The 21,202-nt window shown below is 43.2% G+C and overlaps 2 protein-coding genes across 2 annotated transcripts in view; one reads left to right on the top strand and one right to left on the bottom strand.

The window, feature by feature from the left end:
• The window catches only part of LOC135518427 (isthmin-1-like), a 336,779-nt gene that overhangs the window by 97,580 nt on the left and 217,997 nt on the right, over window positions 1–21,202 (bottom strand). The gene's annotated exons all lie outside the window — the stretch shown is intronic.
• The window catches only part of LOC135516932 (BTB/POZ domain-containing protein 3-like), a 29,673-nt gene continuing 26,185 nt past the window's right edge, over window positions 17,715–21,202 (top strand). The window contains exon 1 of the mRNA XM_064941000.1: window positions 17,715–18,052. Coding sequence (XP_064797072.1) covers window positions 17,715–18,052 — 338 coding nt within the window. The remainder of the gene's footprint in view (window positions 18,053–21,202) is intronic.

Raw genomic sequence — 21,202 nt, forward strand, 5'->3', positions numbered from 1 at the left:
CCACTGCACCACAGCAGAACCTGGCTCCCTGTAGAGGAAAGGCTGTGCTCACTGAGCACCACAGCAGAACCTGGCTCCCTGTAGAGGAAAGGCTGTGCAACCACTGCACCACAGCAGAACCTGGCTCCCTGTAGAGGAAAGGCTGTGCAACCACTGCACCACAGCAGAACCTGAGACGGAAGTGAAGTTCCTGACAAAATGTCAAAAATATAAAACATATAAAGCCCAGAAATCTGCTCCTTTTATTCTCTGTCCCCAATGCTCTACCCGACCAGTTTTGATAGCCTTTAGCCGCACCCTCATACTACTCCTCCTCTGTTCCGCGTGTGATGTGGAGGTAAACACAGGCACTGCATGTCCCCAGGCACCCTCATTTGTTGACTTCTGTGGTTCGAAAAAGCCTTGGTTTCATGCATGTCAACATCAGAAGCCTCCTCCCTAAGTTTGTTTTACTCACTGCTTTAGCACACTCTGCTAACCCTGATGTCCTTGCCGTGTCTGAATCCTGGCTCAGGAAGGCCACCAAAAATTCTGAGATTTCCGTACCCAACTATAACATTTTCCGTAAAGATAGAACTGCCAAAGGGGGAGGAGTTGCAGTCTACTGCAGAGATAGCCTGCAAAGTAATGTCATACTTTCCAGGTCCATACCCAAACAGTTAGAAATACTAATTTTAAAAATGTCTCTCTCCAGAAATAAGTCTCTCACTGTTACCACCTGCTACCGACCCCCCTCAGATCCCAGCTGTGCCCTGGACACCATTTGTGAATTGATCGCCCCCCCATCTAGCTTCAGAGTTTGTTCTGTTAGGTGACCTAAACTGGGATATGCTTAACACCCCGGCAGTCATACAATCTAAGCTAGATGCCCTCAATCTCACACAAATCATCAAGGAACCCACCAGGTACAACCCTAAATCTGTAAACAAGGGCACCCTCATAGATGTCATCCAGACCAACTGGCCCTCCAAATACATCTCCGCTGTCTTCAACCAGGATCTCAGCGATCACTGCCTCATTGCCTGTATCCGCTACGGAGCCGCAGTCAAACGACCACCCCTCATCACTGTCAAACGCTCCCTAAAACACTTCTATGAGCAGGCCTTTCTAATCGACCTGGCCCGGGTATCCTGGAAGGACATTGACCTCATCCCGTCAGTTGAGGATGCCTGGTCATTCTTTAAAAGTAACTTCCTCACCATTTTAGATAAGCATGCTCCGTTCAAAAATGCAGAACTAAGAACAGATATAGCCCTTGGTTCACTCCAGACCTGACGGCCCTTGACCAGCACAAAAACATCCTGTGGCGGACTGCAATAGCATTGAATAGTCCCCGCGATATGCAACTGTTCAGGGAAGTCAGGAACCAATACACGCAGTCAGTCAGGAAAGCTAAGGCCAGCTTCTTCAGGCAGAAATTTGCATCCTGTAGCTCCAACTCCAAAATGTTCTGGGACACTGTGAAGTCCATGGAGAAGAAGAGCACCTCCTCCCAGCTGCCCACTGCACTGAGGCTAGGTAACACGGTCAACACCGATAAATCCATGATTATTGAAAACTTCAACAAGCATTTCTCAACGGCTGGCCATGCCTTCCGCCTGGCGACTCCAACCTCGGCCAACGGCTCCACCCCCCCCCGCAGCTACTCGCCCAAGCCTCTCCAGGTTCTCCTTTACCCAAATCCAGATAGCAGATATTCTGAAAGAGCTGCAAAACCTGGACCCGTACAAATCAGCTGGGCTTGACAATCTGGACCCTCTATTTCTGTAACTATTCGCCGCCATTGTCGCAACCCCTATTACCAGCCTGTTCAACCTCTCTTTCATATCATCTGAGATCCCCAAGGATTGGAAAGCTGCCGCAGTCATCACCCTCTTCAAAGGTCTTCGAAAGCCAAGTCAACAAACAGGTCACTGACCATCTCGAATCCCACCGTACCTTCTCCGCTGTGCAATCTGGTTTCTGAGCCGGTCAATGGGTGCACCTCAGCCACACTCAAGGTACTGAACAATATCATAACCGCCATCGATAAAAGACAGTACTGTGCAGCCGTCTTCATCGACCTTGCCAAGGCTTTCGACTCTGTCAATCACCATATTCTTATCGGCAGACTCAGTAGCCTCGGTTTTTCTGATGACTGCCGTGCCTGGTTCACCAACTACTTTGCAGACAGAGTTCAGTGTGTCAAATCGGAGGGCATGCTGTCCGGTCCTCTGGCAGTCTCTATGGGGTGCCACAGGGTTCAATTCTCGGGCCGACTCTTTTCTCTGTATATATCAATGATGTTGCTCTTGCTGCGGGCAATTCCCTAATCCACCTCTATGCAAATGACACCATTCTATATACTTCCGGCCCGTCCTTGGACACTGTGCTATCTAACCTCCAATCGAGCTTCAATGCCATACAACACTCCTTCAGTTGCCTCCAACTGCACTTAAACGCTAGTAAAACCAAATGCATGCTTTTCAACCGTTCGCTGCCTGCACCCGCACGCCTCACTAGCATCACCACCCTGGATGGTTCCGACCTTGAATATGTGGACATCTATAAGTACCTAGGTGTCTGGCTAGACTGTAAACTCTCCTTCCAGACTCATATCAAACATCTCCAATCGAAAATCAAATCAAGAGTCGGCTTTCTATTCTGCAACAAAGCCTCCTTCACTCACGCCGCCAAACTTACCCTAGTAAAACTGACTATCCTACCGATCCTCAACTTCGCCGATGTCATCTACAAAAAAGCTTCCAACACTCTACTCAGCAAACTGGATGCAGTTTATCACAGTGCCATCCGTTTTGTCACTAAAGCACCTTATACCACCCACCACTGCGACCTGTAAGCTCGAGTCGGCTGGCCTTCGCTACATATTCGTTGCCAGACCCACTGGCTCCAGGTCACCTACAAGACCATGCTAGGTAAAGCTCCACCTTATCTCAGTTCTCTGGTCACGATGGCAACACCCACCCGTAGCACTCGCTCCAGCAGGTGTATCTCACTGATCATCCCTAAAGCCAACACCTCATTTGGGCGCCTTTGGGTTCCAGTTCTCTGCTGTCTGTTGTCAGGACCCGGTTACAAACCTGGGTCTCCGGAGGGAGAAACAGTCACTTAACCAACTGAGCCACGAATAGTCAGCAGAACCCAGAAGATGAGGCAGACACAGCAGTACTTAAGACAGTGTATTTAATAAAGTAAAAAGGAGAAGTCCTTAAATACAAAAATGGCAAATCCAAAAGGTGGTAGGAATAGCACAAAAAAGCCTCAAGAGACACTCAAAAACAAAAACAGAATTCCACAAGAGCATCCACCGGAATCGACAGGAAAACACAGAACACTAGGGCTGGGTGCTAACATACAAACACAGAGCACAGAACTGAGGGAAACTAAGGGTTTAAATACAATCAGGGGAAACGAGGTACAGGTGCAAATAATAATGGGGAACAAGGGAAAAAACATAAGGTCAAAAAGCACAATGGGGGCATCTAGTGACCAAAACCCAGAACAACCCTGGCCAAATCCTGACATCTGTGACTGGAACGAATTGCAAAAATCGCTGAAGTTGGAGACTTTTATCTCCCTCACCAACTTCAAACATCTGCTATCTGAGCAGCTAACCGATCGCTGCAGCTGTACGTAGTCTATCGGTAAATAGCCCACCCATTTTTACCTACCTCATCCCCATACTGTTTTTATTTATTTACTTTTCTGCTCTTTTGCACACCAATATCTCTACCTGTACATGACCATCTGATCATTTATCACTCCAGTGTTAATCTGCAAAATTGTAATTATTTGCCTACCTCATGCCTTTTGCACACAATGTATATAGACTCTCTTTCTTTCTACTGTGTTATTGACTTGTTAATTGTTTACTCCGTGTGTAACTCTGTGTTGTCTGTTCACACTGCTATGCTTTATCTTGGCCAGGTCGCAGTTGCAAATGAGAACTTGTTCTCAACTAGCCTACCTGGTTAAATAAAGGTGAAATAAAAAAATAAAATAAATAAAAAGTGTAATTTCCCCAAATTTGAAACCCTTACTCAAGATTTCAAAGACCTCTCTGATGAAGATAGGCTACCCGTCCTGTTGGGGGAGACGCAGAGAGATGTGGGTTGGCAGCGCACTACATTGCTGCCTGCAATAAGATGAAGGACAGTGTCTGACAGACCAATCAACCTGCACATGTCCTCTATTGTATGCTTATTGTTATTGTTCAATGTCTGGTTATTTTGACCCTTGGTTATTGTTGTTACTGTTGTCCCGTTGACAGTTTTGATTATTATTATTATCATATTGTAAATATCAAGGTAAGCTTTGGCAATATGTACATTGTTACATCATGCCAATGAAGCAAATTGAATTGAGAGACAGAGAGAGAGATAAAGACCAGAGAGTGGGAGACATGTACAGGATACAGCAAGGACATGTACAGGATACTACCCTCTACAACACTATGTCACCAGGACATATACAGGATACTACCCTCTACAACATAACCTTCACTATGTCACCAGGACATATACAGGATACTACCCTCTACAACACTATGTCACCAGGACATATACAGGATACTACCCTCTACAACACTACACAGGATACTGTACAACACTATGTCACCAGGACATATACAGGATACTACCCTCTACAACACTATGTCACCAGGACATATACAGGATACTACCCTCTACAACACTATGTCACCAGGACATATACAGGATACTACCCTCTACAACACTATGTCACCAGGACATATACAGGATACTACCCTCTACAACACTATGTCACCAGGACATATACAGGATACCCTCTACCACTCACCAGGATATATCAGGATAACCTTCACTATGTCACCAGGACATATACAGGATACTACCCTCTACAACACTATGTCACCAGGATATATACAGGATACTACCCTCCACAACACTATGTCACCAGGACATATACAGGATACTACCCTCTACAACATAACCTTCACTATGTCACCAGGACATATACAGGATACTACCCTCTACAACACTATGTCACCAGGACATATACAGGAAACTACCCTCTACAAAACTATGTCACCAGGTCATGTACAGGATACTACCCTCTACAACACTATGTCACCAGGACATATACAGGAAACTACCCTCTACAACACTACGTCACCAGGACATATACAGGATACTACCCTCTACAACACTATGTCACCAGGACATATACAGGAAACTACCCTTCACAACATAACCTTCACTATGTCACCAGGACATATACAGGATACTACCCTCTACAACACTATGTCACCAGGACATATACAGGATGCTACCCTCTACAACACTATGTCACCAGGACATATACAGGATACTACCCTCTACAACACTATGTCACCAGGACATATACAGGATACTACCCTCTACAACAACACTATGTCACCAGGACATATACAGGATACTACCCTCTACAACACTATGTCACCAGGACATATACAGGATACTACCCTCTACAACACTATGTCACCAGGACATATACAGGATACTACCCTCTACAACACTATGTCACCAGGACATATACAGGATACTACCCTTCACAACATAACCTTCACTATGTCACCAGGACATATACAGGATACTACAACCTCACCAGGACATATACAGGATACTACCCTCTACAACACTATGTCACTATGTCACCAGGACATATACAGGATACTACCCTCTACAACACTATGTCACCAGGACATATACAGGATACTACCCTCTACAACTAACCTTCACTATGTCACCAGGACATGTCACACTAGGACAGGATATACAGGATACTACCCTCCACAACATAACCTTCACTATGTCACCAGGACATATACAGGATACTACCTCTACAACACTATGTCACCAGGACATATACAGGATACTACCCTCTACAACACTATGTCACCAGGACATATACAGGATACTACCCTCTACAACACTATGTCACCAGGACATATACAGGATACTACCCTCTACAACACTATGTCACCAGGACATATACAGGATACTACCCTCCACAACACTATGTCACCAGGACATATACAGGATACTACCCTTACAACACTATGTCACCAGGACATATACAGGATACTACCCTCTACAACACTATGTCACCAGGACATATACAGGATACTACCCTCTACAACACTATGTCACCAGGACATATACAGGATACTACCCTCTACAACACTATGTCACCAGGACATATACAGGATACTACCCTCTACAACACTATGTCACCAGGACATATACAGGATACTACCACTCCACAACACTATGTCACCAGGACATATACAGGATACTACCCTCTACAACACTATGTCACCAGGACATATACAGGATACTACCCTCTACAACACTATGTCACCAGGACATATACAGGATACTACCCTCTACAAACACTATGTCACCAGGACATATACAGGATACTACCCTCTACAACACTATGTCACCAGGACATATACAGGATACTTCCCTCTACAACACTATGTCACCAGGACATATACAGGATACTACCCTCTACAACATAACCTTCACTATGTCACCAGGACATATACAGGATACTACCCTCTACAACACTATGTCACCAGGACATATACAGGATACTACCCTCTACAACACTATGTCACCAGGACATATACAGGATACTACCCTCTACAACACTATGTCACCAGGATATATACAGGATACTACCCTCTTCAACATAACCTTCACTATGTCACCAGGACATACACAGGATACTACCCTCTACAACACTATGTCACCAGGACATATACAGGATACTACCCTCTACAACACTATGTCACCAGGACATATACAGGATACTACCCTCTACAACACTATGTCACCAGGACATATACAGGATAACCCCTTCACTATGTCACCAGGACATATACAGGATACTACCATATACAGGATACTACCCTCAACATAACACTATGTCACCAGGACATATACAGGATACTACCCTCCAGGACAACATAACCTTCACTATGTCACCAGGACATACACAGGATACTACCCTCTTCAACATAACCTTCACTATGTCACCAGGACATATACAGGATACTACCCTCTACAACACTATGTCACCAGGACATATACAGGACACTACCATCCATAACCTTCACTCCAAATCAAAACTCATAACCTACAATCTGATTTTGGACAAATTTACCTGGAAGGATTCCTACTACCAAAGACTCTTATTTCTATATGATCTGGCAACAGAAACCTGAAAACAACACTATCAGGACAACATACTTTACAACAAACCAGGACATATGTATGTCATATATAGGTATGTGTATGTATATATGTCACTCCAAATATAACCTACAATGATTTTATTTATGGAAGGATTCCTATACCAAAGACTCTTATTTCTATATGATCTGGCAACAGAAATGTATATATGTGTATATGTATGTCTATAAAGGCATGTGTATGTATATATGTGTATATGTATGTCTATATAGGCATGTGTATGTCTATATAGGCATGTGTATGTCTATATAGGTATGTGTATGTATATATGTATGTCTATATATATATATGTATGTCTATATAGGCATGTGTATGTATATATGTGTATATGTATGTCTATATAGGTATGTGTATATGTATGTATATATGTGTATATGTATGCATGCGTGTATGAATATATATATTTTCCCCAAAAATATGGGGGATTGGAAATGATGCAGACAATAACATTGGAGGCAACATTCTTTCCACAATATTAAGCTGATCCTCCCTTTTAAAGAAAAGAAGGAAAAGAAGAATGCTGTTCATCAATTACAGCTCAGCATTCAACACCATAGTACCCTCCAAACTCATCATCAAGCTGGAGACCCTGGATCTCGACCCCGCCCTGTGAAACTGGGTCCTGGACTTCCTGACGGGCCGCCCTCAGGTGGTGAGGGTAGGTAACAACATCTCCACCCCGCTGATCCTCAACACTGGGGCCCCATAAGGGTGCGTTTGAGCACACTCCTGTACTCTCTGTTCACCCATGACTGCGTGGCCATGCACGCCTCCAACTCAATCATCAGGTTTGCAGACGACACTACAGTGGTAGGCTTGATTACCAACAACGACGAGATGGCCTACAGGGAGGAGGTGAGGGCCCTCGGACTGTGGTTTCAAGAAAATAACTTCACACTCAACGTCAACAAAACAAAGGAGATGATCGTGGACTTCAGGAAACAGCAGAGGGAACACCCCCCATCCACATCGAGAAGTGGAGAAGGTGGAAAGTTTCAAGTTCCTCGGCGTACACATCACGGACAAACTGAATTGTTCCACCCACACAGACAGCGTCGTGAAGAAGGTGCAGCAGTGCCTCTTCAACCTCAGGAGGCTGAAGAAATTCAGCTGTCACCAAAAACAGGCAAACTTTTACAGATGCACAATTGAGAGCATCATGTTGGGCTGTATCACCGCCTGGTACGGCAACTGCTTCGTCCACAACCCTAAGGCTTTAAAGAGGGTAGTGAGGTCTTAACAACGCATCACCGGGTGCAAACTACCTGCCCTCCAGGACACCTACACCACCCGATGTCACAGGAAGGCCATAAAGATCATCAAGGACAACAACCACCCGAGCCACCGCCTGTTCACCCCGCTATCATCCAGAAGGCGAGGTCAGTACAGGTGCATCAACGTGCACAATGTGGTGAGGTGTTGGCTTTGGGGATGATCAGTGAGATATACATTCTGGAGTGTGTGCTATGGATATGTGTTGCTATGGTGACTAGTGATCTGAGATAAGGCGGAGCTTTACCAAGCAAAGACTTATAGTTTATCTGGAGCCAGTGGGTCTGGCGACAAATATGTAGCGAGAGCCAGCCGACTAGAGCATACAGGTCGCAGTGGTGGGTGGTATAAGGCGCTTTGGTAACAAACCAGATTGCACTGTGATAGGCTACATCCAATTTGCTGAGTAGAGGTTTGGAAGCTATTTTGTAGATGACATCGCCAAAGTCGAGGATCGGTAGGATAGTCAGTTTGACTAGGGTAAGTTTGGCGGCGTGAGTGAAGGAGGCTTTGTTGCGAAATAGAAAGCTGATTTTCAATTTGATTTTGGATTGGAGATGTTTGATATGAGTCTGGAAGGAGAGTTTACAGTCTACCCAGACAACTAGGTATTTGTACACTGCTCAAAAAAATAAAGGGAACACTTAAACAACACAATGTAACTCCAAGTCAATCACACTTCTGTGAAATCAAACTGTCCACTGAGGAAGCAACACTGATTGGCAATACATTTCACATGCTGTTGTGCAAATGGAATAGACAACAGTTTGAAATTATAGGCAATTAGCAGGACACCCCCAATAAAGGAGTGGTTTTGCAGGTGGGGACCACAGACCACTTCTCAGTTCCAATGCTTCCTGGCTGATGTTTTGGTCACTTTTGAATGCTGGCGGTGCTTTCACTCTAGTGGTAGCATGAGACGGAGTCTACAACCCACACAAGTGGCTCAGGTAGTGCAGCTCATCCAGGATGATACATCAATGCGAGCTGTGGCAAGAAGGTTTGCTGTGTCTGTCAGCGTAGTGTCCAGAGCATGGAGGCGCTACCAGGAGACAGGCCAGTACATCAGGAAACGTGGAGGAGGCCGTAGGAGGGCAACAACTCAGCAGCAGGACCGCTACCTTTGTGCAAGGAGGAGCAGGAGGAGCACTGCCAGAGCCCTGCAAAATGACCTCCAGCAGGCCACAAATGTACATGTGTCTGCTCAAACGGTCAGAAACAGACTCCATGAGGGTGGTATGAGGGCCCGACGTCCACAGGTGGGGGTTGTGCTTACAGCCCAACACCGTGCAGGACGTTTGGCATTTGCCAGAGAACACCAAGATTGGCAAATTCGCCACTGGCGCAGATGAAAGCAGGTTCACACTGAGCACATGTGACTGACGTGACAGAGTCTGGAGACGCCGTGGAGAACGTTCTGCTGCCTGCAACATCCTCCAGCATGACCGGTTCGGCGGTGGGTCAGTCATGGCGGTGGGTCAGACACCAGTCTCAACGTCAACAGTGAAGAGGCGACTCCGGGATGCTGGCCTTCTAGGCAGAGTTGCAAAGAAAAAGCCATATCTCAGATTGGCCAATACAAAGAAAAGATTATGATGGGCTAAAGAACACAGACACGGGACAGAGAAACTCTGCCTTTTCTCACACTGTGAACAGTAATAGAAGTTCATCCTATTCTAGTCCTGACTGTTTTAGAATAAAAAAAACAAGGCTTAATCACACTGTCTCTATCCATCTGTCGCTCGTCTGCAGGTATGTTTTGATGTGAGAGAGGAAGCCAGTCCCGTCATCGCCACCTCACCCACTCTTAAGACCTAACCTTTGGGCCGACTAGGAGACACCGCTAGAGACACTGAAATTGTGATGAACTGAGAGAATATTAGGGTAGCACTGTAATTCATGAATCATATGCTGTCTGTCGCTGTCCTTACCTCTTCCCCTTTCTGTCTTCGACACCTCTCTCCCCACCTCGTCTCTCTTCCTCGTTTTATAATGCACACCATATGTGTCACGTGTTGATGCTGGAGAGACGAAGTAAAAATGAGACAGGAAACGAGACAGGAACAGCGTCAGCAAGCTAATACAAAAGACAAAAGACAAAAACAATGCAGCAGCAGGGAACTGACACATGTAGGGGAGGATATTAACAGGTGATGAGTGAGTCCAGGTGAGTCCAATATCGCGGATGTGCGTGATGGATGGCAGGAGCGTGTGATGCAGGGCAACCTGGGGGGAGGGGGGGGGCAGATAGATGTGACAATATGTGCATTGAAGTACAGATTGAACTTGTATTTATAATATAATTTTACATAATATTATATAATATTATAACTATTTTGCATGTATTATGTATTTATAACACCTGGATAATGAACTTCTTCATATAGTGTTTCACATTCTCCACTGGTTGAAATGAAGTATCTCATTGAAATACTATCCTGTGTCCTCAGATTAATGCAGATGAAGGGAGTTAGATATGCCAAGGATACAAGTCCTATATACACATGTAGTTATCACCACGCATGAGATCCCCACATTTTATTCTGTACATTGAATATATTCACTGATATGCATTTTTGTTTCTGTATAGATGAATTACAAATCAGCCTTTACTTAAGTCATGTTTCTAGTCTATTGCGTAGTTACAATGTGTCATCATTGATGTCCCAGGAGCAGGAGAGGTAAACACTGTTGAAGTGTATAATTGTAATACATACATGCAGACACATCGTCATTCTAAGAATGTCTCAGAGATTTATACCTGAATTCACCTTTATTTGCCAAGGAAGAGTTACATGATCAGTGAATATATTCAATGTACAGACTACAATGTGGGGATCTCATGCGTGGTGATAACTACATGTGTATATAGGACTTGTATCCTTGGCAAAATAAAGTTATTACATTCTACTAAATGTATTATATTCTACTCTATCCATAGGCTTCATTAAGGCCATTCAGACTTGAGGTTGATACACCAACTACGACAGCTGAGGTTCATAGATTGCTATGAATATTAGTTCAGTACCTAATGTTTTAGGGTCCATACACAGATTGGCTACATACTGTAGCTAGCTACACATCCATAGGTATACAGTTATTTTTATACTCCACTACACAATAAGCAAGTAAATAGTCAGCTAGCTATGCTACTTCAGCTGCATTGCAAGGCAAGCTGACACAATTGTACATTCAATTTGCAGTAAACGCTTTAGCTAGCTAGATTCCTTACATCCACTGTTTCACAAAACGATAGCCTGGTTTGCTGGTTCTCTCAGGAGTCCCTAAAACATTAAACAACGCAAATTACAAATGCATTCTCCTAACACTAGCTAGTTGGCTAATGTTAGCTAGTCAGATAACTTGCTAAATAGCGATTTTCGTAAATTAACTCTTTGACCCAAACAATATGCACAAACGTTTGTCTCTACATTAACTAAAAAATTCCTAAAAATTCCTCTCAATTGTACATGTTTTGCTTGACTCATTATGACGTTATAACAACTGGCATCTGGTTCCACTGTAATGTTTGTCAGCCATCTTGTTGAGGGACAAGCTCTCGTCAAAACTCGTTATTGGAACCACTCGATATTATTGGTGATAAAAACCTTGGGGCCCAAATGCATAATGAGTGCTCTAACCGTGACACTGTGTACCTCTAGCTCCCCCTTGTGGTGGTCTGGAGCATGAAGCCATGATGCTGGGTGCCTCTAAGTCTCACTTTTAAAGGAGGAACCACTGTATGTGGGCATACTATAGGCTATAGAAACGTTGCTTGACTTGTTTGGACGAAGTTTAGCGGTAGCTTTTTGGACTCCTTTGTCTGATTGTTGAACGAGTGTATTACTGAAATCGATGGCGCCAACTAAACTGTCACGCCTTGGTCTTAGTATTTTGTGTTTTAGTTAATTAGTTGGTCAGGCCAGGGTGTGACATGGGTTTATGTTATTGTGTTGTCGTAATGGGGTTTTTGTAGGCATTGGGATTGTGGTTGATTAGGGGTGTGTTTAGTTTAGGTTTGGCTGCCTGAGGCGGTTCTCAATCAGAGTCAGGTGAGTCTTGTTGTCTCTGATAGGGAACCGTATTTAGGTAGCCTGGGTTTCACTGTGTATTTCGTGGGTGATTGTTCCTGTCTCTGTGTAGTTTCACCAGATAGGCTGTAATTAGGTTTCACGTTCCGTTTTGTTGTTTTGTATTTATCTCAGTTATTTCATGTACCGCGAGTCATTTCATTAAAGACATGAGTAACCACCACGCTGCATTTCGGTCCGACTTTCTTGCGACAAACGGAGAACGCCGTTACATAAACTGACTTTTTGGGATATAAAGAAGGATTTTATCTAACAAAAGGAACATTTGTTGTAGCTGGGACCCTTGGGATTGCAAACAGAGGAAGATCTTCAAAAGTAAGTGATTTGTGATTTTCTGAAGCCTGTGCTAGTTGAAAAATATGTTGATGTGGGGAGCCGTCCTCAGACAGTCGCATGGTATGCTTTCGCCGTAAAGCCTTTTTGAAAACGCAGAATTTAAGCTTTTAAGTAATATAAGGCACTTGTATGAATGTTTAATATTTTATTATTATTAATTTCAATTTCACCGGATGTTGTCGGCATATATCCCGCTAGCAGATTATATTACCCATTTAAATGTGAATTTAGGAAATCCAGCAAACCAGACAAACCATGCCACTAAACAATGTTTTGGTTTGTTTCTAGCTTAGTTAAGTATACTGCCCCCTATCCTCAACAAGTTAAGTTCGCTGGTTAGCCAGTTCAAATAATTACCATAGCTGACATCTTAACTTTAGCTCGTTTATATTCATTATTACAGGACAATAAACTCAACACAAGATCTTTTTTCACAAGTTAATGGTGAGATAATTACAAAAAATAGCTCATGGTTGTGAGTGTGACAAATGAAAGCGGGGCATTCTACCAGAGAATCTTATAAAGTGGACACTGTCTTGTTGGCCTAACGTTATATCCTAATTTTACATTGGTGCAGGTCATGTTCTTCGCACTACCGTCTCTAGTAAACAAACTCTATCAAATTAAATCAAAGTTTATTCATCACATGCACAGGATATAGGTATAAACAGTACAGTGAAATTGTTACTTGCATAGTGTAACGTAGAGTAGGCCAGAAGGCTAAACTGGATAACCTAACCTCTATCAAAATAAAAAGATGGCGGAACCGCAAAAGTTCTTCTGTGCAAAGGTGTTTATTTACAAGTGATTCCGGAACAAAAAACAACAGTACTGCCATCAACGTCTACCTTATGGGACAGCTTAAAAACAATGCTGCCCCATCCACAGCTCAATCCAAACTGCCTCTCCATGACTGAAAGAGAGGCTCCTTTTGTGGGGCTAGCCCCTCCCCTCAGAACAATTAACCCTAATTAATCAATTAACAATACAAACCTACATTTTCCATGAACTAAACATACTAAAGGATATACATTGCAACACGGTTTTAAACAATATCACAACATAACATTTACAACATTACATCACTACTGACAATCTTTCAATATGCCCATATGCATTAATGAGCCATTTGGGACAGGCACTATAAAGCCAATCCAATTCCCTTAGCTCGGGTCCTTTTCCAGCATACCCGGAAGCTACAGAGATGGAGAGAGAGGAACAGAACAAACAATGCGCTCATCCACAACATTGATAAGTATAATAATTATTGTATCTCTCAAATATGAACATTGACAAGTGTGAAATGCATGCACCAAGACAGAAGTTAATTTGTGTGTCGACCCACATTGTTAACTTATCTTATAATGGCGCAGGGAGGAGTGATGAATATGTGTGTGCGTTAAAGAACCAAATGCTGCCCGCGGCCAGTGACGGACTTCTACGTCACACTTGCATAGTGGAGTCTTGTCGCTAGCTAAACAATGAACCATAATCTCAACGGTACTACCATGCATGAATCTGCAGATAATTAAAGTTATCCAAATAGGTTCAATGTTAGCTAGCTAGGCTAGAACTAGTGGTGCAAATTGTTTTCTGAGATCTTAAAAATATTACTACACAGATCATACACAACGTCAGCTAGCAAGCCTGCCAGTTAACGTTAGCTAGCTAATAGTACACTTTAACTTGCAATGAAAACATATAATATCTGAAAATAAAGCTAGACTCTCTTACCCGTTTACATGGATGAACGCTTCTCCCTCTGTCATGGAGGCCATGGTTGCTCTTAGTTTGTAGATGTAATCCGAAGACAGGTGTTTTATACAGCCTTCTGTGGTTTCTCCTGGAGAGATTCTAAATACAGATGAATCATAAATGACAGATTAAAACATTTGAATGTCCTCTCTCCACATGTCCATAAATGACTATGTAAATATACGTGTATATATATGAAGAGGGAACGCAACACCCTGCTACAACTCAACTCTCCGTGAAGTGAAAAAGGTATGGACTGTAGGTGCGAGTAAGGATGACAACAGACAGAATGTGGTACCTTTTACAAGGACTTTATTCCTTTACACGGTAATATTGGGAAAAGGGGCTGGACGGAACCAAAGCAAAGAAAGTAAATCTCAAAGCCCCCCCCTCTCCTATCTTACCTACCTAACCAATACTTACCTAATTTAGCACCACCTGGTGCCCTAACCAAAATACAGGGGGTGGTCCGCCCAGGTCTTACCTATTGTGCCAAGACAGTGAATATACTACGGGTATATGTATGCCCGCGGGCCTCTTGCCTAAGCACTCCCTAGGTGCCTACCCCTTCCCCACTGGGAACAAATGAAACAGGAGAACAAATAATTTCTCAAACAAACTAAGAAACAAAGGACATCAAATAAGCTCTATCTGAGCAACAAACTCACTGAACATACCAACTGCTACCAACAACTAACATAGTAAATTATCCACAGCCATCAGCCTCCTCTCTCAACAATGATTCTCTATCACATTCAATCTCTCTGCAATGACCTCCCAGCCATGAACCTCCTGAACAGAACACTGGCTTTTATATAGCTTCAGAATGAATGTGTATATATGTATGTATGTATATATGTATGTATGTATGTATATATGTATGTATATATGTATGTATGTATATATGATACCTTAAATTCAACGAAAGCCTTCATGACCCTGTTATTAAAGTCCAATAAAAGCAACAATGTAAAGACGGTTCTTTATACATTCAGTTCAGCATCATAAAGTACAATTTCGTTGTGAAAAATATAACTGACCAGGCATGCATATATTAGGCAAATTCTGAACATACAAAGGCCTCTTAGATCAGAATTGCCCTTTAGTATTTACAATATAACAAATTATATGTACAGTTGAAGTCGGAAGTTTACATACACCTTAGACAAATGCATTTAAACTCCGTTTTTCACAATTCCTGACATTTAATCCTAGTAAATATTCCCTGTCTTAGTATTTACAATATTTACAATATAACAAATTGTATATTTAGGAGTGACATCCCAAATGGCACCCTATTCCCTACACAATGCGCTAGTTTTGTCCAGAGACCTATGTCCAAAGTAGTACACTAAAAAGTGAATAGGGTGCAGCCATATATCATTCTCCGGGGGTCATGGCTGTCACTTTAATAGAAGGAGTTGACTTAGCATATCCTAGTAGGCACTGTACTGCACTCAACTGCAGCGGCCAATCAGGGATCCCGAGTGTGCCTATTGGCTGACATTGCCGAGAATGCCTTGTGCTGCTTGATGGTGGTGGTGGGGGGGTTTATCTCATTCTCTTCTGTTGTCCCTTCTTTTCCATCCTCATCCTTTCATCTGCTGTAGTCAGCAGAACACAGGAGGAAAGGAGCAGAGTGTAGCACAGACACCGGAGCTGCTTACCCAGAGCACCCTGCAGGACAGACAGGACCTGAGTTACAGAGCGGAGCAGGAGAGACAGGACCTGAGTTACAGAGCACCCTGCAGGAGAGACAGGACCTGAGTTACAGAGTGTAGCACAGACACCGGAGCTGCTTACCCAGAGCACCCTGCAGGACAGACAGGACCTGAGTTACAGAGTGTAGCACAGACACCGGAGCTGCTTACCCAGAGCACCCTGCAGGACAGACAGGACCTGAGTTACAGAGTGTAGCACAGACACCGGAGCTGCTTACCCAGAGCACCCTGCAGGAGAGACAGGACCTGAGTTACAGAGTGTAGCACAGACACCGGAGCTGCTTACACAGAGCACCCTGCAGGAGAGACAGGACCTGAGTTACAGAGTGTAGCACAGACACCGGAGCTGCTTACACAGAGCACCCTGCAGGAGAGACAGGACCTGAGTTACAGAGCGGAGAAGGAGAGACAGGACCTGAGTTACAGAGCGGAGAAGGAGAGACAGGACCTGAGTTACAGAGTGTAGCACGGACACCGGAGCTGCTTACACAGAGCACCCTGCAGGAGAGACAGGACCTGAGTTACAGAGCGGAGCAGGAGAGACAGGACCTGAGTTACAGAGCGGAGCAGGAGAGACAGGACCTGAGTTACAGAGTGTAGCACAGACACCGGAGCTGCTTACACAGAGCACCCTGCAGGAGAGACAGGACCTGAGTTACAGAGCGGAGCAGGAGAGAGATAACGGGAGAGAAAGAGAGGGAGAAACAGAGAGAGAAAGAGAGAAGCAGAGAGAGAAAGAACGGATAGAGATACAGAGAGAAAGGTAGATAAAGAGAGATAAAAAGAGAGAGAAAGCAGGCTGTCTGCTTTAGGACTACTGCAGCTGCACTAAATTCTTGGCTGTCACGCCAGCACTCACCGGAGGAGAGGGGAGATAGAGGAGAGTGATTTCACTAAGGATTTCATTGGTACGGTATCTGGGACAAATAGCGATGGGTACCCAACAAGACCGTCTGTCACCAGATCAAACTTAAAAAGGAAAACTGGAGGAAAAGAAAAGTTCCTTTGGATTGCTCCTGTCTATCTTCTCCAGAAAAAGCATTAGATTCTACCTTTCTGTATTCTCAAGTAAAGTGAAGGAGAAGAGAGAGAGTGCAGGATAACCTTGTGACTGTTTCCTAAAAGATGAACCGACGGTACAGTAGAAGGAGGATTTCTGACTGACTAACTCTTTGCCCTTGCTCTCCACTGTCCTGTCCTGTCTGAGCACCCCCCCCCTCTCTGCATACACTCCCACTGCTCGGCGGGACAACACACTCATGGTGGATGCAAAGGGCCGGAACATGAAATGTCTGACCTTCCTCTTGATGCTCCCAGAGTCCGTCAAGAGCAAGTCACCGAGCTCGAGGAGCTCCAAAAAGACAGTAAACAGCAGCAGCGCTGCCGGAGGCAGTACCGGGTCCAAGCTGCCTCCGGTGTGTTACGAGATCATTACCCTGAAGAACAAGAAGAAAAAGAGGATGGCAGATATTTTCCCTAAGAAGCAGGGAGAAGGGTCGTCTGCCACCATGGTGCAGGAGAACCAACAACAGAACCTGAATAACAATACCATTCAGAACAGTGACTGGCAGGGGCTGTACTCTACTATATGTGAGAGGTAGGTGACACGAACTAACTAACTAACCAACTTACTAACTAACAAACTAACTAACCCATTAACTAACTAACCCATATACTAACTAACAAATATACCAGAGAGGTAGGTGACACTAACAAACTAACTAATATACCAGCGAGGTAGGTGACACTAACTAACTAGAGAAGGAAGGTGACGCTCGTAACCAATATACCAGAGAGGAAGGTGACGTTAGTAACCAATATACCAGAGAGGTAGGTGACACTAACTAATATACCAGAGAGGTAGGTGACACTAACTAATATACCAGAGAGGTAGGTGACACTAACTAATAATTTAATTTAAAGACCCTTGCGCCCTTCTGTCTCAACGCAGACTTTGATCTGAAGCCATTCTTTTGATTATTGTGACTTTGCCGTTGTAATTGTTTGTAAACTTGTGTAGTCAAATTAATCTATGATCGTATGCTATCCATTTGTTGTTTGTATGCTGTTCTTTGTATGCCATTTTAATATTTGATAATTAACCAATGATATTAGGCCACTCTTGGCCATGATTACAGACACCTGTTTCTTTTGACACTATATAAACGAGTCATCCCGCAGTGTTTGTGATTATACCCTGATGAAGACAGCTTGGCTGTCGAAACGTTGGTAATTAAATGGTTGCATCTGAGCTCCTAGAGTGTGCGGCTCTCTTTTATTTTCAAGTTTCTACTCCGCTAGCCAGCACCTCATCTTAATACCTGTGCATTTGTTTTTCTTCTAGACACTAACTAATATACCAGAGAGGTAGGTGACACTAACTAACTAATATACCAGAGATGTAGGTGACACTAATTAACTAACTAATATACCAGAGAGGTAGGTGACACTAATTAACTAACTAATATACCAGAGAGGTAGGTGACACTAATTAACTAACTAATATACCAGAGATGTAGGTGACACTAATTAACTAACTAATATACCAGAGAGGTAGGTGACACCTAACTAACTAACTAACTAGAGAGGTAGGTGACACTAACTAACTAACTCATATAGGTGACACTAACTAACTAATATACCAGAGAGGAAGGTGACACTAACTAACTCATACCAGAGGTAGGTGACACTAACTAACTCATATACCAGAGGTAGGTGACACTAACTAACTAACTCATATACCAGAGGTAGGTGACACTAACTAACTCCTATACCAGTGGTAGGGGACACTAACTAACTAACTAACTAACTCATATACCAGAGGTAGTTTACACTAACTACCTAACTCATATACCAGAGGTAGGTGACACTAACTAACTAACTCATATACCAGGGTAGGTGACACTAACTAACTCATATACCAGAGGTAGGTGACACTAACTAACTAACTCATATACCAGAGGTAGGTGACACTAACTAACTCATATACCAGTGGTAGGTGACACTAACTAACTAACTCATATACCAGTGGTAGGTAACTAACTAACTCATATACCAGAGGTAGGTGACACTAACTAACTAACTCATATACCAGAGGTAGGTGACACTAACTAACTCATATACCAGGGTAGGTGACACTAACTAACTCATATACCAGAGGTAGGTGACACTAACTAATAACCTAACTAACTATACCAGAGGTAGGTGACGCTAACTAACTCATATACCAGTGGTAGGTGACACTAACTAACTCATATACCAGAGGTAGGTGACACTAACTAACTAACTCATATACCAGAGGTAGGTGACACTAACTAACTCATATACCAGAGGTAGGTGACACTAACTAACTAACTCATATACCAGTGGTAGGTGACACTAACTAACTAACTCATATACCAGAGGTAGGTGACACTAACTAACTAACTCATATACCAGTGGTAGGTGACACTAACTAACTAACTCATATACCAGTGGTAGGTGACACTAACTAACTCATATACCAGTGGTAGGTGACACTAACTAACTCATATACCAGAGGTAGGTGACACTAACTAACTAACTCATATACCAGTGGTAGGTGACACTAACTAACTCATATACCAGTGGTAGGTGACACTAACTAACTAACTCATATACCAGAGGTAGGTGACTAACTAACTAACTAACTCATATACCAGTGGTAGGTGACACTAACTAACTAACTAACTCATATACCAGTGGTAGGTGACACTAACTAACTAACTCATATACCAGAGGTAGGTGACACTAACTAACTAACTAACTCATATACCAGTGGTAGGTGACACTAACTAACTAACTCATATACCAGAGGTAGGTGACACTAACTAACTCATATACCAGTGGTAGGTGACACTAACTAACTAACTCATATACCAGAGGTAGGTGACACTAACTAACTAACTCATATACCAGAGGTAGGTGACACTAACTAACTAACTCATATACCAGAGGTAGGTGACACTAACTAACTAACTCATATACCAGAGGTAGGTGACACTAACTAACTCATATACCAGAGGTAGGTGACACTAACTAACTAACTCATATACCAGTGGTAGGTGACACTAACTAACTAACTCATATACCAGTGGTAGGTGACACTAACTAACTAACTCATATACAAGAGGTAGGTGACACTAACTAACTAACTCATATACCAGTGGTAGGTGACACTAACTAACTCATATACCAGAGGTAGGTGACACTAACTAACTCATATACCAGTGGTAGGTGACACTAACTAACTCATATACCAGTGGTAGGTGACACTAACTAACTAACTCATATACCAGAGGTAGGTGACACTAACTAACTCATATACCAGTGGTAGGTGACACTAACTAACTCATATACCAGAGGTAGGTGACACTAACTAACTAACTCATATACCAGTGGTAGGTGACACTAACTAACTCATATACCAGAGGTAGGTGACACTAACTAACTAACTCATATACCAGTGGTAGGTGACACTAACTAACTAACTCATATACCAGTGGTAGGTGACACTAACTAACTCATATACCAGTGGTAGGTGACACTAACTAACTAACTCATATACCAGAGGTAGGTGACACTAACTAACTAACTCATATACCAGTGGTAGGTGACACTGACTAACTAACTCATATACCAGTGGTAGGTGACACTAACTAACTAACTATATCAGTGGTAGGTGACACTAACTCATATACCAGTGGTAGGTGACACTAACTAACTCATA

Source organism: Oncorhynchus masou, chromosome 28, assembly GCF_036934945.1.
Source record: "Oncorhynchus masou masou isolate Uvic2021 chromosome 28, UVic_Omas_1.1, whole genome shotgun sequence".
Taxonomy (NCBI): domain Eukaryota; kingdom Metazoa; phylum Chordata; class Actinopteri; order Salmoniformes; family Salmonidae; genus Oncorhynchus; species Oncorhynchus masou.